The sequence below is a fragment of the Bos grunniens genome, chromosome 16 (assembly GCF_055505025.1).
Source record: "Bos grunniens cultivar Pamir isolate PY7600 chromosome 16, Bosgru_T2T1.0, whole genome shotgun sequence".
In the NCBI taxonomy this organism is placed as follows: domain Eukaryota; kingdom Metazoa; phylum Chordata; class Mammalia; order Artiodactyla; family Bovidae; genus Bos; species Bos grunniens.
The window spans coordinates 37,225,914-37,242,889 of record NC_141180.1 but is presented as its reverse complement, the minus strand read 5'-3'; the positions used below and the strand labels follow the sequence as shown (position 1 = coordinate 37,242,889).

At 49.6% G+C, this 16,976-nt stretch overlaps 2 protein-coding genes across 15 annotated transcripts in view; one reads left to right on the top strand and one right to left on the bottom strand.

Annotated features, from left to right (window-relative positions):
• The window catches only part of PIK3CD (phosphatidylinositol-4,5-bisphosphate 3-kinase catalytic subunit delta), a 62,373-nt gene that overhangs the window by 33,017 nt on the left and 12,380 nt on the right, over positions 1-16,976 (bottom strand). For 6 of the 13 annotated variants that reach the window (XM_086344354.1, XM_086344356.1, XM_086344355.1 and 3 more), the window contains exon 2: positions 8,715-8,778. The exons of 4 other annotated variants lie outside the window; for them this stretch is intronic. The gene's annotated coding sequence lies outside the window, so the exon portion shown is untranslated. Of the gene's footprint in view, positions 1-3,957; positions 4,097-7,010; positions 7,251-8,714; positions 8,779-16,976 lie in introns of those variants that run through there. 3 more of the 13 variants (XM_086344349.1, XM_086344348.1, XM_086344346.1) reach the window with 2 other exon arrangements.
• Positions 3,609-15,761, top strand: LOC147356612 (uncharacterized). 2 transcript variants are annotated; one of them, XR_015143378.1, is made up of 3 exons: positions 4,189-4,451; positions 4,965-5,132; positions 14,926-15,761. XR_015143378.1 is itself a non-coding variant. In XM_086344370.1 (2 exons), the coding sequence occupies exons 1-2, from the start codon at positions 3,739-3,741 to the stop codon at positions 5,465-5,467; spliced, it is 876 nt and encodes a 291-aa protein (XP_086200496.1). In that variant the 5' UTR covers positions 3,609-3,738; the 3' UTR covers positions 5,468-5,597. The 2 variants fall into 2 exon arrangements, 1 of the variants encoding a protein (XP_086200496.1); XM_086344370.1 differs by lacking the exons at positions 4,189-4,451; positions 14,926-15,761 and adding an exon at positions 3,609-4,111 and having other exon boundaries at positions 4,965-5,597.

The window sequence follows — 16,976 nt, the reverse complement described above, 5'->3', positions numbered from 1 at the left end:
GCGATGTACCAGATCTGCCCATTCAAATTTAAGAGTGAGGTACTGAAAGCTGATTGTACAGGCCTAGCTGCTTGGTTAGTATTGGTGTGAAGTGATAAAGGAGCGTTTTTTCATGTGAGGTCCATTTCCTCAGAGAGAAGTTCTTCAAAACCCTGCCTGGAGGATGGGTAGAAGCCAGACAGCCACACTGTGGGAGTAGCGGGAGAGGGTCTCTCTGTTCAGCACACAAACTTTCACTGAATTCTCCTGCTCTCAGTACAGAGCCTCCCTCACCCTCGGCTGCCCTGGTTCAACACTGCCTGTAGGAAAGCAGCTGGTGGGGGAGGACGCTGCCGGCAGCCTGAGAGAGGGGTCTGTGGCTCTAACACAAACTTTCAACTAATATTCCTGCTTCCACCTGCCCCCCACACCCCATCATCAGGAACACTCTGTACCCCTCATTCTTTAGCCTTTAGTGGGTCCTGTGTACATGTCAGCTCCCCTTCCTCGCAGCTGGGATATTCAACCTTCTAAGCTTTGCTTCTCTCTCACTCCTCTGCTCCCCATCTTTCAAAAGTTTTGCTCACATCCCTCCTTCTCTATCACCTACTTTTCTGTTTTTCTTAAGGATTTATACCTTTACTCTCATTTTTGCATTCAGTTCTTTTTGTGGAGGTTCATGATCATATCTAACAGTAAATCAAAATCAAGCTTCCAAAGATACACGCAAAGAAGTCTCTCCAGGGGTGGGGTGGGGGGAGGATACTCCAATAAGGAAACATGGTTCTTTCAGGTTGGGGTAGAATTATAGCCAAGAGATGCTTGCAATTTCTTTCTGTTTTGTACACTTTCAACAGTAAATAGGTATCCTTTATGAATCAAAAAGTCGGAGGGTTAAAAATCATTATTAAAAGTCATTTTCTGAAATACAGATCAAGATAGTGTAAACAGGTGTGTAGAAGAAACTCCAACTCCTCAACACAGTCTACACAACCCATGGTTTTTGCCTCTGTGCCAGGGAGTCCTGTGGCTCCACAGAAACACCCTGAGCTTTTCAGAGGGTGGCAAGTGTGGCACAGGGCACTGAGTGGAAGGGGTTCTGGGCCAGTCTCCAGTTGTCCCACAGTGGCACTCTTTCATTCTGCTTTATAGGTAAAAATTCTGCTTAATAATTTGATCTTTTTAGAGAGAGCCACACTAATAAAGATGCTTGGAAATTCCCGATGAAGATCTAGAAATGAAGTGAGGGTGGGGGGGAAAGCCCCCAAGGATGACATCATGCTATTACCCTGTGCCCTACCTGAACCATCAGAAATGACAGTGGCTGCTTGAACATCCGTATAAGGAGCTTGGTGCTTATAGTGTACAAATTTGGTGTACAAGAATACACAAGTACACACACAGCTGGCAAATGGGACCAACCTGCGAGCTTGTTAACCACACACAGCCACTCTCAGACACCAAAGGCAGGTGCTCAGCCAAGGTTTGGCCAGTGTCAGTCTTTGGCTTCAGTTTCTTCATTCGCACAATGAAAGGACTAACGTCCCGGAAGTTCCAAGGAGCATCCTCTTATTGTACAGTGACTGCAGACTCCCTAGAGAAACAGAATGTCCCCACCTAAGGACTCCTTGAGAAGCGGTATCAAGTTATGAAAATTCAATCCATTTCCTCCGGAAGAAGGTTTTAATTCTTCTCTGGCCAAATAGGCCTGCCTGGCTCTACCATGAACAAGCAAGTCAAATACCAAATGCTGCAGCCTAAAAATGAGCTCTAGGGCTCCTCAGAGCAAAGCCATCCCTTTCTTCCTGGTCAGCAGCAGACCTTTGCTGGGAAACTGGCAAGGATCTAAGTTCACATCCCCCTTTGTTGGCTCTGAGCACAAATTTGGGTCACTCTCTTCCTGTTAGCATTCTAGTCCTACAGAGAAGCTCTCCTTTGGCTAGATAGTCAGGGAGGGTGGATTCCATTCAAATTCTTAACCTATCTACAAAATAACATCTCTTCTTCCCTCACACACTTGTTTCCTTTGCCTGATCTACCTTTCTGGAATGGTCCAAAAAACCAGCAGCAAAGGTCCCTCTGCCTGGCAGGTTAAAGATGCTTTGGAATCAATGAGCATCAATGCACTCTTGCCTGACTCTGAGCTCCTTATCTGTCTGGAAAAAGAAAGAGAGCAAGAAAGACAGAAAGAAAGAGAGGAAGGAAGGAAGAAAGAAAGAGAGAGGGGAGAGAAAGAAGGAAGGAAGGAAGGAAAGTAGAGAAAGAAAAAAGGTAAGAAATCTTTAAAAAGAGAAAGTCTCAGAAACCTTCGGCACATTCCCTTAGAGGACTTCGGCTCAAAAGCAACTCTTTCACCAAGGTTCCCTTTTTGCAAACCAGTCACATTGTGCTTGACGGGCCTTTTTCACCATCTGTGTCAGTGCCACCCCCAGCTCTCTTTGGTGGTACTGAAGCAAACCACAGGAACATTTCCAGTGACCGAAGCAGGAATTTATATACATACAGATGACTCAGATCATTTCTAGAGTTGTTTGTTGGTTTTGTTTGGTATTTGAAAGCAAAGTAAGTGATCTGAGTCAAGCCTGGGTTCGAGTTCCATTCAATGGCTGCAAAAAACATGTCTGTGAACTTGAGGTCTCTATTCAACACCCAGATCACATCATAAAGGAGGATTTATCCTTGCTTTGTGGAGATGAAAGGGAATGGTGTGTGGGGAGGGGTTCGCCCACTCACTGCATCTGTGGTACTTCTTTACCCACTGTGGGTGGCTCCTGGAAATAATCTGACCCCAGAGAGCAAAAGATACCTGAGTTCCGAAAGCCCATGCAGCTGGATTCCAGCAGCAGGACATGACGCTTCCCCCTCACTCCCCAGCTGGTTTCTCCTGCCTGGAACCCACTGAGTTCCTGAAGAGCAAGAAACCTAAACCATTGACTTCTTCTCCATGAGACAAAACGCCCAATTCTAGGAAGCTGTTGGAAAAGATGCCACCCCAAGGTCCAAGCTGGAATTCTCCCTGCTGCCAGCCTAACCCCTGGAAGGATACCCCGTGGACCCTGCTGCAGGGTTCGGATGGTCCCTCCACTCAGCATCCAGGGTAGGATGGTAAGGACTTCCCAGAGCACAGCCACCAGAGAAAGGTGAGATCAGCGACAAGAACTAAGAAAGAAATAACTTGCATCACTGACCAAAGAAGCTAATTAACAAGAGGACAAAAAAACAGCAGCTCAGTCACATGGAAATGAGACTCGATCAGAGCAAAAGCACTTTCAAAACGAGAAAGGACGAAGCAGAAAACGCGATGGAGCAGAGAGAAAGGAGGGTTAGAGAAGGCAAGGAAGGGACTGGTCCTTAGGAATTCAGGTCAGGGAACAGGGAGCCGGGACAGAATTCACAAGAGGGCGGCCAGGGAGGAGGTGCGTTTTTCTCTCTGGCCCTCAACACCGTCCGGGACCTCAGGAGCCGGGTCTGCTGCCCTCTAGCCCTCTGGGTTCAAGGGCAAAGCTTTGGGAGGCATCGCTGCGAAAGGACGGAGCGCAGGATGCTCCGTCCCGAATCGGGGGCAGGGGGAGGGGAAGGCGCGCGCGGCTATTGCTCGGTCCCTGACAAGTAAACATCTTGCCCTGAACAGGCGCGCGTCCCCGTCCGGAGCCCGGCGGAGGGCCCTGCTCATTCCCACCAAGGGCGGCAGCGGGACACCCCGGATTCCCGGCCCCCCGGAGGCATCAAAGGGAGGCAATAAAACGGGAAAAGGAGACTATGAACCAGTCCACGCCAGAGAAGCACAACGCGAGCGCGGCCCGCTGCCTCGGCCTCCGCAGCGGGGTCGGGTGCGCCCCGGAACGCGCTCTCCTCCCCCAGCCCCCGCACCCCCGGAACGGGATCGCCCCTCGCGGACAAAGCCCGGCGCTGGGCGGGGTGGGGCGTGACCGGGGGGCACTCGGACCCCGCAGACGCCCGCACAGGTGGGCTCCGTACCGGGTGTTGGTGCCGGGGGCGGAGCCCGGTCTCCCTGGAGACTGTTGCCCAGGGGACGCGGCGGGCGGGTCCCGGAGCGACGGGAGGGCGCGAGCCTCCGGGCGGCGGCGCGGAGCCCGCGGGGGCCTGAGGGCAGGCCCGCGGCGCGGAGCCGGTGAGCGGGGCATCCGCGAGGGGCGCGGCCCTGGGCGGGGCCCGGACAACGGGCGGGCGCGGGCAGGGCCAGGGGGCGGGGCGTCCCGGAGGCGGGGCGGGGCCAGCCGAGGCGCGGGCACCGTCGGCAAATTCTCACAGTCCCAGCTGGGCGAAGCTCTGGAGCGCAGACGTGCGCTCTGCGCCTTGCGGACGCCGCCGCAAATCCTCCCCGAGCCCCGCTGCTCCCCGCGGGCGGGTGGGGCTGCGCCTGGAGCTCGGGGACCCCTGACAGCTTGCGCTCGCTGCCTCCGGCCCCCCTTTCTGCCGGTAACCAGAGGATAGAAAATGCCACCTGCAAAGTAAGCGAGGGAGGGCCGTCCGCCAGACAGCTCGGGTTCCCAGGGAATCATCAGAAAGGGCGGGGCACCGGGCCCGTGTCACTTGTCAGGAGCCTGGGTCACCAGAGTAAACTGGCTCAAATCCAGCGCGCGGACTATTGTCCAGCCGCTGGACCCCCTTTTCCATCGGAGTTCCTCTCACAAGTCCCATTTAGAAAATAAATGGGTTAACTCGGGACTGTCACGATACATCTATTCATTAAGATGAACTAAGCGTGCAGGCAGAGCCTGTCTGAGACAGCGCGGTAATCCCCACGCACTTCGTTCTAGATGCTATCCAGGCATCACCTTGTAAGGTGGGCATTGTTCTCCTTCCAGTTGTAAATAATGCAGAATCTCAGAGGGCAGGGAACCTCACTACCACCCCCCACCACACACACACACTTCCGCACCCAATCCCACAGCCTCTTAGAGCTTTAGGACCACTTTGGATAGGTACCAGGTTCATACAGTTCTTGCCCTGCAACGTCCCAGGTCCCCTCGAATGCTCTTTGGAGTTCATCGCCCGGAACTTAAACCTCGGCCACAGTGGAGCGCAAACGGCGGAGGAGAGTGTGAGGTTCAGAGTGACCCCAGCGTGTCCCACCCCTGGGGCGGAAGAAAGCGGCCTGAGCGGCATTCCACCTCCACCGAGGGTTCCAGGTGAGGCGCCCAAGGGAGGCCCGCCTGTCCGAGCCCAAGGAGCCTCCCTCCATCCCAGAGCCTGGGAAAAGGGCAGGAGAAACACTCCAACAGAAGTTCCCGGGAATCTTGAAGAAGCCTGGGATGCGCGGACCAGGCGAACCAGTCCTGGGAAGCCCCGGGGCTCTCGGCGATCTCTGCGTACTGTCCCCAGCACCCCTGTCAGGGCCGTGGGTGAAGAGAAGGGGTTCAGGATAGGAGGATCTCCCTCAGTATCCCGTCACCGGATGTCACACATGCGTACACTCGCATGCACGTTCACACACATACACACACACTCGGGCACAGTTACGTAAACTGACACACACACAATGATGCGGAAAGTCATATGGTGGTGGTGGTTTAGTCGCTAAGTCGTGTCCCACTCTTTGCGACCCCATGGACTGTAACCCGCCAGACTTCTCTGTCCATGGGACTCTCCAGGCAAGAATACTGGAGTGGGTTGCCATTTCCTTCTCCTCCTTCTACATAAACTGACACACACAATTATGCTCAAAGTCACATAAACCTGTACAAATACTCAGGGACCGAAGGTACACACACAAACACACACTCACATAATTACTGTATGTCAACCCACAATCACACAGCCGCGGAGACCACAGACACACACGCACTAGCGCGCATTCACACTGAACCGCACTCTTTATCCACACAGCGCTGCGAGCTGTGCACTTGGCCGACAATCTATGGAGAGGGCGGAGCCTGGCCGCTGGGTGGGAACAACCCCGCACCCAACCCAGGGCGCCACTGGCAAGCTTCCACCTCCACTCCTGCTCCTCCTTGCAGCCCCAGACAGTACGCTCGTGGATGGGACCTGGACTCACCCCGAGGAGAGAGGCGTTCCCAGTGGGGGCAGGGGCGGAGGTCGGTAGGACCGCCCTTAATGCACAGAATCGGGGTTTCCCAGGATGAAGTATAAGCCTCAGGGTCACACTTGGACTTTGGATGGGCAAACATGCAGGGAGGGGTTCTCTGACAGGCATCCTGACTGGGGAGGGGTAGTATCCCTAACAAGCCTCAACCAGGAAAGGATAATGACCCCCTAAGGCCAGGCAACAGAAGAGATTTTCCAAGTAGCTGACAGGTGTTGGCGGGTCCCTTCGGCACCGTGGGTGCCCTTCTCCCTAGGGGCCCTGTGGTGCAGACTTCCTTTCTCTCCAGCCTGGGTTTGATTGAAAGTCAACCTCAAAGCAAGGTCCCCATTAACAATGTTCAAATGAGGGTATTATTTTCCTCTGGAGCCAGGAGAAAAACCCAGGATTCTTCGAAATGGCAAAAGTCACAGAAGTCATCCCGCATGTATTTACAAATGTCCTGGAACTGCACTGACAAATTCTAGAAAGATACAGCATGCAATCAGCTGTTTGGGAGATAATTAAGTGAATTAATACAGACATGTGGAAAGTCTCTAGGACAGTGCCTGGTGTGTGGTATATGAAATGCTCAGATATGTTTTCTCTCACAGAGATCTGCAACCCAGTAGTTAGTGGCAGAGAGGGAAGAAAAATCAAAGTGTCCGATCTGGTTCCAAGTTCGGATATATTAACTCCTTTCTGAAATATAAGTGAGGAATTGGCAACCCACTCCAGTATTTTTGCCTGGAGAATCCCCATGGACAGAGGAGGCTGGCAGACTACAGTCCACGGGGTCGCAAGAGTCGGACATGACTTAGGAGGCTGGGAGGCTACAGTCCACGGGGTCGCAAGAGTCGGACATGACTTAGCAACTAAACCACCACCACCAGACCACCATAAAGAAATTAGTTAGGTGGATCAAGAAATTAGTTTCACCATTGTTATAAAGAATAAGGAAATTAGAGTCCCACTTCTCTACTACCTATTGCCAAAAGCTGTTGCTGTTGTCGCTCAGTCGAGTCCAACTCTTTGCAACCCCATGGACTGCCGCACACCAGGCTTCCTTGTCCTTGACTAACTCCTGGAGTCTGCCCAAACTCATGTCCACTGAGTCAGTGATGCCATCCAGCCATCTCCTCTTTATAAGTTCCTGAGCTTGCAGCAAGAGATCAGATGAGCCTCTGGTCCCACCTGCAAGAGCCCCTTGTCACATTCAGCAGGCCTGGAAGAGGAAGAGGATTTGCTCCATGAGTCAGTCACTCCTTCTGCGCCCTGTCCTGACATTTCTACGTAAGCTGACTGTGATGAAATGTCAGCTTCTCTCTGCTGCCCACACATATCCCAACCTTCAACCTTCCTGGAATTCTGCTTGTCTCTCCCTTTTCAAACCTGGCCCTCAGCATTGCAAGGGCTCAGAGTATGTCAACCCCAGATATGCCACTTTGGCATATTGATTATTTGACATTAAAAGGAGTTGAGAAACAGCCAGTGCAAAAAGGACACTCTGAACCTTCTTTGTCCCCTAAAACCAGGAAATAAATCTTCCACGTGAAAGGTACCTTCCCTGCACCAAGGGGAAAAAGACATCCCTAAATCACCAGAGGCAGGGAATTTAGGGGCAAGGGGCTTCCTTGACAGGTCAAGTGAAGAATCCACCTGCCAAGGCAGGAGACACAGGAGACGTGGGTTTGATCCCTGGGCTGGGAAGATCCCCTGGAGGAGGAAATGGCAACCCACTCCAGTATTCTTGCCTGGGAAATCCCATGGACAGAGGAGCCTGGTGGGCTACAGTCCAGAGGGTTGCAAAGAGTCAGACATGACTGAGCACGAGCATGGACAGATGGAGGCTGTATAAGCAGACCTTGTTAACTTCTTCACCATCTTACCACCCCTAGTCCAAACCCCTTGTCTTGTCAATTCATAAACTGTCTCTTTGTCTTAAAGGTATAGACAAAGAAATCTGGTGTCTTCTGTGAGTCTCCTGTCTTTGGAGGGGGGGGCTTTCGTACATATGTATGTATTTAAATTTGTTTTTCTCCTGTTACTCTTTTTATTACAGGGCAGGTAGGAGGGGTCTCAGCCAGGAACTTAGAAGGGTAGAAGGAAAATTATTTTTCTTTCTCTATAGCATTTTTAGATGTGGTCAGATAAGAAAGCTGAGTAGGAGTACTTCCCTGGTGGCTCAGTGGTAAAGAATCCGCCTGCCAATGCAGGAAACACAGGTTCAATCCCTGGTCCCAGAAGATCCCCCATGCTATGGAGCAATTAAGCCTGTGAGCCACAGGTACTGAGCCCACATGCCCTAGAGCCCATGCTCTGCAACAGGAGAAACTGCTGCAATGTGAAGCCCAAGCACCACAACTAGAGAGGAGCCCCCAGTCACCATAACTAGAGCAACAAAGACCCAGCACCATAACTAGAGCAACAAAAATAAATAAATAATTTTTGTTTAAAGGGACACAGTTGTATTATATATAAAAAAGAAAGTTGAGTAGGGCTAAGACAAGAAAGGCTATACTAAAAAAAAAAAAAAGATGAAACTAACAACCAAAAAAAAAAAAAAGTTAAATGCTTGTTTTAAGTTCTATTAGGAAAAACAAGATGATTCTGGAAAATAATCCTCCTCAAAAGGAGGAGACAGTTTCCACAGTTTTGTTTTGTTTTTTAAATTTGTTTATTTACTTACTTTTGGCCGCACCGTGAAGCAGATGGGATCTTAGTTTCTCAACCAGGGACTGGACTCAAGCCCCCTGCAATGGAAGCACCGCGTCTTAACCACCAGCCTGCCAGGGAAGTCCCTCCACGATTATTCACATAATTCCCCCATCCTTCGGTTCCCTTGATCCCTTTACTCTCTAAGCACAAGAAATGAAGGAACGTAATTACAGGAGTGTCTGCCTCCTGCTCTCCTGCCACTTTTACAGATTTTCATTAATCTTTGAGACTCTCACCCCCAGATCACTCAAAAAGTGGTTCATCTGTAGTTAAAAAGCAAAGTTAATTAGAATTTTGAAGCTTGTTTCTTTCTTTTGCCAATTCCCCAAGCTTAGACCAAAAAAGTGTGCCTGAGCTGAGGCTTCCAGAGTCTGTGACCTCGAGGGGAGGGGCATTAAGGGAGGGGAGGCACAGATTTTTAAAAATGATGGTCATGTGTGCAGTGCTCATTCTGACAAGTGTCAACCCAAAAGTGGGCTTTCCAGGTGGCACTAGTGGTAAAGAACCCAGCTGTCAATGCAGGAGACATTAGAGACAAAGATTCAATTCCTGGGTTGGGAAGATCCCTCAAAGGCGGGCGTGGCAACCCACTCCAGTACTCTTGCCTGGAGAATCCCATGGACAGAGGGGCCTGGCGGCCTACAGCCCATAGGATCACAAAGAGTCTGACACGACTGAAGTGACTGAGCACACATGCAACCGAAAGCATTCTTGGTTGAAGGGTCTCCTGGTGAGACGTGGGAGCGCCAGCCCCGGAGTTAGACCAGGATTTGGATGAGTTTCCTGATCTCTCCAGAGCTGTTTCTTTGGTAAAAAGAAGATCCTGCAGGACTTCGCTGGGGGTGCAGTGGATAAGAATCTGCTTGCCAATGCAAGGGACACCGGTTCGATCCCTGGTCTGGGAGAATTCCACTCACCACAGAGCAACTAAGCCCGTGCACCACAACTACTGAGCTACACAACTGAGCTACACAACGACAGGCTCTAGAGCCTGTGCTCCACAACAGAAGAAGCCACCGCAACGAGAAGCCTGCAGGCTGCAACCAAGAGGTACCCCCACTCGCCGCATCTAGAGAAAGCCTGTGCAAACCAACAGAGACCCTGTGCAGCCAAAAACAAAACTAAATAAAAAAGAGGAAGATCTAGCAGACAGTGTCAACGTGGCAAGTGGAGGTAAGGAGCACTGGGACAGCACAGGTTGAGGGCTTCTGGCCAGGCCTCGCGGTGGGCACCTGGTTATACCCTGTTTTCCATCGTGGTTTCCTGTGAGTCTTAGGTTTCCAATTCTAGCATGTGATTCTTGTGGAAGGACAGGATGTCACAGATTTTTTTATACACTTTAGAGTAGAAAAATTATTCCTCTGTTTGTGGGAAAAGGTCAGTTGTGAATTTTCATTCCGAGAAAATTAGAGTAAGGGGATAAACAGGGTGCCTGGAACAACAGCGGATTGTGTGAATCACACATCAAAGAACGTGAAAGACACCCTGGGGACTCAGGAAACTGACCTTCTCGAAGCTTCTTGTGAAAACTCTAGATGCATTTGAGAAGCCGCGAGGGTAAGAAAATTCACCCAAGAGCCAGGGAATTTTTAAAAGTTGGGTCCAAACTTGAAAATGGTAAAATGAATGAATCTGGCAATATTAGACTTTAACATATCTGCAAGGCTGCAGCTTAAGATTGTTTCTTTAAGATAGGGGGCAGAGGGCTTGTGCAAGTCACACAATAAGATCCGCAGCAGTCAGTACTGAGAGATACAGCAGAGGGAACGGCCGCTAATATTTTCTGGCCCATACAACACGCCAGTCATTGTGCTCAATGTTTTCAAATTTACCATGAAGCTTTTAAAACATGGCGGCCAGTCCTCATAGGAAAGGCATCTATTGGTATGTCTTCTTCCCTTAAATCTGGGTCGGGGGGACTTCCCTAGCGGTCCAGAGGTTAAGACTCTGTGCTTTCACTGCAGGGGGGCACAAGTTTGATCCCTGATCAAGGAACTAAGATCCCACATGCCACATGGTGTGGCAAAAATATATATATATATATATATATATATCTAGGAGGCCTTTTGACTTCCTTGAGCAAGAGTATATAGTAGGAGTGATGCTGAATGACTTCAGAGCTGAGCCCATAAATGGCCATAAATGGCTTCCAGCTAGGTTTGGAGTCAAGCAGCAATGCTTGTTCTCAGAGTTCTGACCATCAGGCAAGTGTGGCCCAGAGCCACCATGCTGTGCGGAAGCCCAAGCTAGAAAGAGAAGCCGGTGTAGGCACTCGGGTTGACAGTCCCATAGGAGCCCAGCCTCTGAGTCAGCCCCATCCAGGCAACTGGAGGAGTGAAGACACTTCCAGGTGGGACTTCCCTGTTGGTCCAGTGGTTGAGAATCTGCCTTGCAATGCAGGGGCCGTGGGTTTGATCCCGGGTTGGGGTATTGAGATCCCACATACCAAGAAGCAACTAGGCTGTGCACTACAACTACTGAGCCTGTGCACCACAGCTAGACAAGCACTGCAGTGACTGATCCCGCACACCAAAGATCTTATGTGCTGCAACTAAGACCCAACACAACCAAAAAAATATATAACCTGAAAAAAAAATTTTTTTTAAAGGAAGAAACTTCCAGGTGATTCCAGCCCCCAGGTGTTCAAGTAATCAGCTGACCTTTGAGAGCCTTCCCCACTGACCCCAGACAACACAAAACACACCCAAGCTGGCCTGTCAAGCCCTATCTGAGTTCCTGGCCCATAGAATCCATGCTTATAATAAAACAGTTGCTGCTTTATAGCTCTAAATCCAGTGTGATTCGTGCAGCAATGCGTACCTGGAACTTTATCTCATTAAGTCCTAAAACAACCCCACAAGGTAGTTATTATCATAATCTCCTTAAGGAAACTGGGGCCCAAGACTTACCCAAACCTACACAGTAAATGGCAGAGCAGGAAGCTGAAACCACAAGACCAACAACTAAAGCTGCTTCAGCTGCTTCTCACAGCGAATCATCTGCCTTTTATAGGACACTAGGCTGGATTTTTTTTTTTTTTTTTTGACCACCCCTTGGAGCATGTAGGATCTCAGTTCCCCTAACAGGGATGGAACCTACACCCCCTGCCTTGCAAGCCCGAGGTCTTAACCACTGAACTGTCTCAATTTTTTAATGCATGATATGTGCCCATTTGGGGCTTCCCTGGTGGCTCAGACAGTCAAGAGTCTGCCTGCAACGCAGGAGACCTGGGTTCGATCCCTGGGTCGGGAAGATCCCCTGGAGAAGGGAATGGCAACCCACTCCAGTATTCTTGCCTGGAGAATCCCATGGATGGAGGAGCCTGGCGGGCTACAGTCCATGGGGTTGCACAGAGCTGGACAGGACTGAGCGACAGGACACACACATTGTGCCCATTTTATTGTGACCCAAGCCCACCCCTCAAGACCATCTTATGGGGGACTTCCCTGGTAATCCAGAGCCTAAGACTCCATGATCCCAATGCCGGGAACCCAGCTTCAATCCCTAGTCAGGGAACTAGATCCCATATGCTGCAACTAAGAGTTCACATGGAGCAACTAAAAGATGCTGCATGCTGAAACTAGACCAGGCACAGCCAGAGAAGTAAATGAAAAATTTAAAACAGGCGATCTTATAGGCCACCTGCAATGAGGGGTCTCTGCAACTGTTAGGTGGTATGACCCAGTGCCCTGCTGGGAGGTGGTCAAAACCAAGGGGGTGGGTCCTAGGCCTGTTCTATTGAACACCCCTTTTTGATGACAAGAATGAAAGGAAATTCAAGAACTGGCTCACTCATCGACAGAAATGCAAACAGAATTTACAGATACCTGGAGAAAGAAGTCTGTAAAATATATTCTAACAGAAGTGGGTAAATCTGGTAGAAACAAGTACAATGTAATTACATTCAAGCTCCCTAATCAGAAATACAGAGTAGGGAGGAAGGGAAGAGGCCTCAAGAGAGAACGGCATCCAGAGAACTCAGGGCTGACCCAACATTCATTCAGAGTCAGCACTGTAAGCCCTTCACGAAGGAGCCAACGGGGTCCTGGATTTCCTAAGGACCTCTCTCTATTTGAAACTATACCCAGATACTTGCCCCTCCTGGTATTCAAACCTTTGTGGAGTCCCCAATCATATTTGATGCTTTTGAACTGTGGTGCTGGAGAAGATTCTTGAGAGTCCCTTGGACAGCAAGCAGATCAAACCAGTCAATCCTAAAGGAAATTGACCCTGAACATTCATTGGAAGACTGATACTGAAGCTGAAGCTCCAATACTTTGGCCACGATGCACAGAGCCAGCTCATTAGAAAAGACCCTAATGCTGAGAAAGATTGAAGGCAGAAGGAGAAGGGGGTGACAGAGCATGAGATGGTTGGATGGCATCATCGATTCAATGGACATGAGTCTGAGCAAACTCCAGGGCATAGTGAAGGACAGGGAGATCTGGCATGCTGCAGTCCATGGGGTCACAAAGAGTCGGACACAGCTGAGCGACTGAACAACAACAACACCCATATTACAGCATGGTTGGTCTACAGAATATGGCAGAGTGATGCCAGGTCACCTTGGAGATTGGGTTATAAAAGAACATGGGGCTTCAATCTTGGGCAATCTTTGGTCTTTTTTTTTTTAATCTTTTATCTTTCTCTCATCTTTATCTCTTGGCTAAGCCAGCAACCAAGTTATACGGGCACTTAAGCTATCCTGTGAAGAAGCCCACATGGCAAGGAACTGAGGTATCAAAACCTTGGCAGGTATCTCCAGCCACTTACACCTGCAGCCCCAGCTGCTCCCTGCTTCTGACCCACAGAAACTGTAAGATAGCATTTGTTGTTTAAGCTGCTAATTTTTTCATTTTGTTTTGTATTTTTAATAATTTTATTTATTAATTTCTGGTTGTGCTGGGTCTTCATTGCTGCTGGGGCTTTTCTCTAGTTGTGGCGCACAGGCTTCCCATTGAAGTGGCTTCTCTTGTTGTGGGACACAGGCTCTAGGGCACGAAGGCTTCAGTAGTTGCAATGTGTGGGCTCAGTAGTTGTGGCTCCCAGGCTCTAGAGCACAGGCTCAGTAGTTGTGGAGCAATGGATTAGTTGACCCACAGCATGCGGGATCTTCCCAGACCAGGGATCGAACCCATGTCTCCTGCACTGGCAGGTGGATTCTTTAGCGCTGAGTCACTAGGGAAGCCCTAAGCTGCTAAGTTTTGGGGTAACTTGTCACACAGCAGTAGATAACGAATACACTGATGGCTGCGGTGTTCACTATGTGGCCTAGCACCTGCTCCAGGCTTAGTATAGCAGAGGCTCCATCGATACCTGTGACTGAACAGTCAGTACAAACAACTCCTCCACTGTAATAATGAGTCAGAGACATTCCTAAAGAAGTGGCAACAGGCCAAGTGAAAGAAGCCAGACACAGAAGACCACATCCTGTGTGATTCCATGTGTATAACATGTCCAGAAGAGGCAAGTTCATAGAAACAGAAAGTAGAGCAGTGGTTGCCAGGGCTGCAAGGGGTTGAGGAGAAATGGAGAGTGATTGCTAGTGAATACAAGGTTTCGCTTTTGAATAATTAAAACGTAACTCCAATACTTTGGCCACTTAATGAGAAGAGAAGATTCATTGGAAAAGACCCTGATGCTGGGAAAGATCAAGGGCAGGAGAAGGGGGTGACAGAGAAGGAGGTGGTTGGATGGCATCACCAATTCAATGGACATGGGTTCAGGTGGACTCCAGGAGATAGTGAAGGACAGGGAAGCCTGGCGTGCTACAGTCCATGGGGTTTCAAAGAGTCAGACATGAGTTAGCAACTGAACAACAGCTACAAGATTTCTTTTTGAGTGATAAAAATGTTCTATAACAGGTTAAAGCAATGGTTGCACAATTCTGTGACTATATTAAAAAATACTGAATTGTGTACATTAAAAGAATTTTATGGCATGTGAATTATATCTCAATAAAGCTTGTTATGTTCTAGAAGTGGGAGAGGAAACCAGGTGAGGTCACTGTCCCAAGTCAGAAGTGGCACGAGGGAGGCTGGCCCCCCGTAGGACTGGGGAAAGCGTTGGGGTGCTTCAAGTGGAGGGGCCCCCTTCATACCTGGAGCAGAGGACATGGGAAGGTCTCAGGAAGGCTAACCGTTGCCATTCAGTGAAAAGGTGTCTGTATACTCATCCTACAGGGTTTCAAGCCGCCTGGAGCCCAATATCTGGGGCCTGGACATGGCCCTGACTTCCTGTTCCCTACAGACCATCCCACCCACGCATGGTTGACACCCAGCTCTACCGGGAAGGCCTCTCCACCTGCCCTTCATGCAGAAGGGGTGACCACAAAGCCACAGGCTGCAACTTCTTAAAGGACAGAGTGGCCTCCACAAATGAGGTGATCCTACAGCAGAGTTACCCAGTGATGCAGGAAAGCCGGTCCTGGATGAAAGGCAAAACAAGCCGTGAATTTAGAGCAAAGAAAAAGACTTAAACGGCACCGAGTACACTGGTACATAGTATCTAAGAGGTGGTCGATTTACTGGAAATAGAAACAGCTTCAAAGCAGACTTTGAACACATGGTGGGGCAAGTGTGTCTCACGGAGGCCTCTGGGAGGTCGGAATCTTTCGTCTCTTTCTGGCTTCTGAGGTTGGTTTCAGAGTCAGAAGCTGGCGGTCGGACCCAAACAGCTCTTCACCGCACCCTCCCAGACTCTAGGATAAACTTGGGGACCTCTATGAGCCTGATGAAAGTATACATACAAATGGTCTCCTAGGAGCTTTTTTCTGGGGAGAAGGTCTGTGATTTTTCAACAGATTTTCAAAAAGATTTAAAATCTGGGACTGCCCTAGCAGTCCAGTGGTTAAGAATCCAGGCTTCCCCTGCAGGGGGCACAGGTTCAATCCCTGGTTGGGGAACCTAAGATCCCACATGCCAAAAAAAAAAAAAGGATTTAAAAATCTGAAAAAGGTTAGAAACCATTGAGTAGTGAAGCTGTAGGGCAGGTTTTATTAATAAACTTTTCATAACTAGCTTGTATGGATTCTGTGCAATTAAATATATATAGTATACACACACACTTATAAAACATATAGCACATATATTAAAAATGTGCACATGCATAATCTAGGAAAATCACAGCCTATAATATCCAGAAGATGTAGACCACCCCAATCTCAAGACCCCCAAGAAATTAATATCTTTTAAAACTGCAGGGCTTTCCTGGTGGCTCAATGGTAAAGAATCCATCTGCCAGTTCAGGACACGCAGATTCCATCCCTAATCCAGGAAGATCCTGTATGCCTTGGATCAGGCAACTAAGCTAGGGTGCCACAGCCACTGAGCCTGTGCTCTAGTGCCCAGGAACTACAACTACCGAGCTCATATGCCACAACTACCAAAACCCGAGCACCTAGAGCCTGTGCTCTGCAACAAGCGAAACCACCGCAGTGAGAGGCCTGCACACCGCAACTAGAGAGTAGCCCCTGCTTGCTGCAACTGGAGAAAAGCCCATGCAGCAGCGAAGACCCAGTACAGACAAAAATAAATAAATAAAAAAACAACTCTGCAAACTCAACTTCATCTCTCCTGTCCTGACCCCAAACGAATTACACACACACACACACACACTTTCAGGGTGGCAGTGGAGATGGCTTCCCCTCCTAAGGGTCTCAGCCACTTGGCAGTGTACTCCATTCTCCTAGGCTCCCTTCCCTAGGCTCAGCCTCCAACCTCCTCCTTCCCCACTCAGCCACGGGTTTGCACGTCCTTCTCTCCTGTTGTTAGGAAACCCCAGATCTGAAGACAACCTGTAAGCCTCAGGGACCACAGAGAACTCTGAACGTCTCATTCCATCACCCATCTCATTCCACCTCTCCTTGGCAGATGCTCTCTACGTCTCCTTCTACTTCCAGGTCTCCAGGCTGCTTCTCCCCAGGAATCTACCAGATAGGTTCAAAACAATAGCTGCAGGTCTTCCCTGGTGGTCCAGTGGCTAAGCCACCATGCTGTCAATGCAGGGGGCCCGGGTTTAATCCCTGGTCAGGGAACTAGATTCCACGTGCTGTAACTAAGAGTTCACATGTTGCAAATAAAGACAGCGTGTGCCTCAACTAAGACCTGCCAAAGCCAAATAAATAAATAAACATTAAAACAACAACAGCCTCTTCATCAGTTGTCAAGCCCATCTCTGGGGCTACAGCAAGGATCGCCCCATCACTAAGCACCTGTCACGAGCCAGCACATTT

Excerpts from the sequence above, each read along its gene's own strand:
- LOC147356612 (XM_086344370.1), top strand. The coding sequence starts at position 3,739 with ATGAACCAGTCCACGCCAGAGAAGCACAACGCGAGCGCGGCCCGCTGC. Across the intron at positions 4,112-4,964 it reads AGGCCCGCGGCGCGGAGCCG|GTCCCCTCGAATGCTCTTTG; the intron begins GTGAGCGGGGCA and ends GCAACGTCCCAG.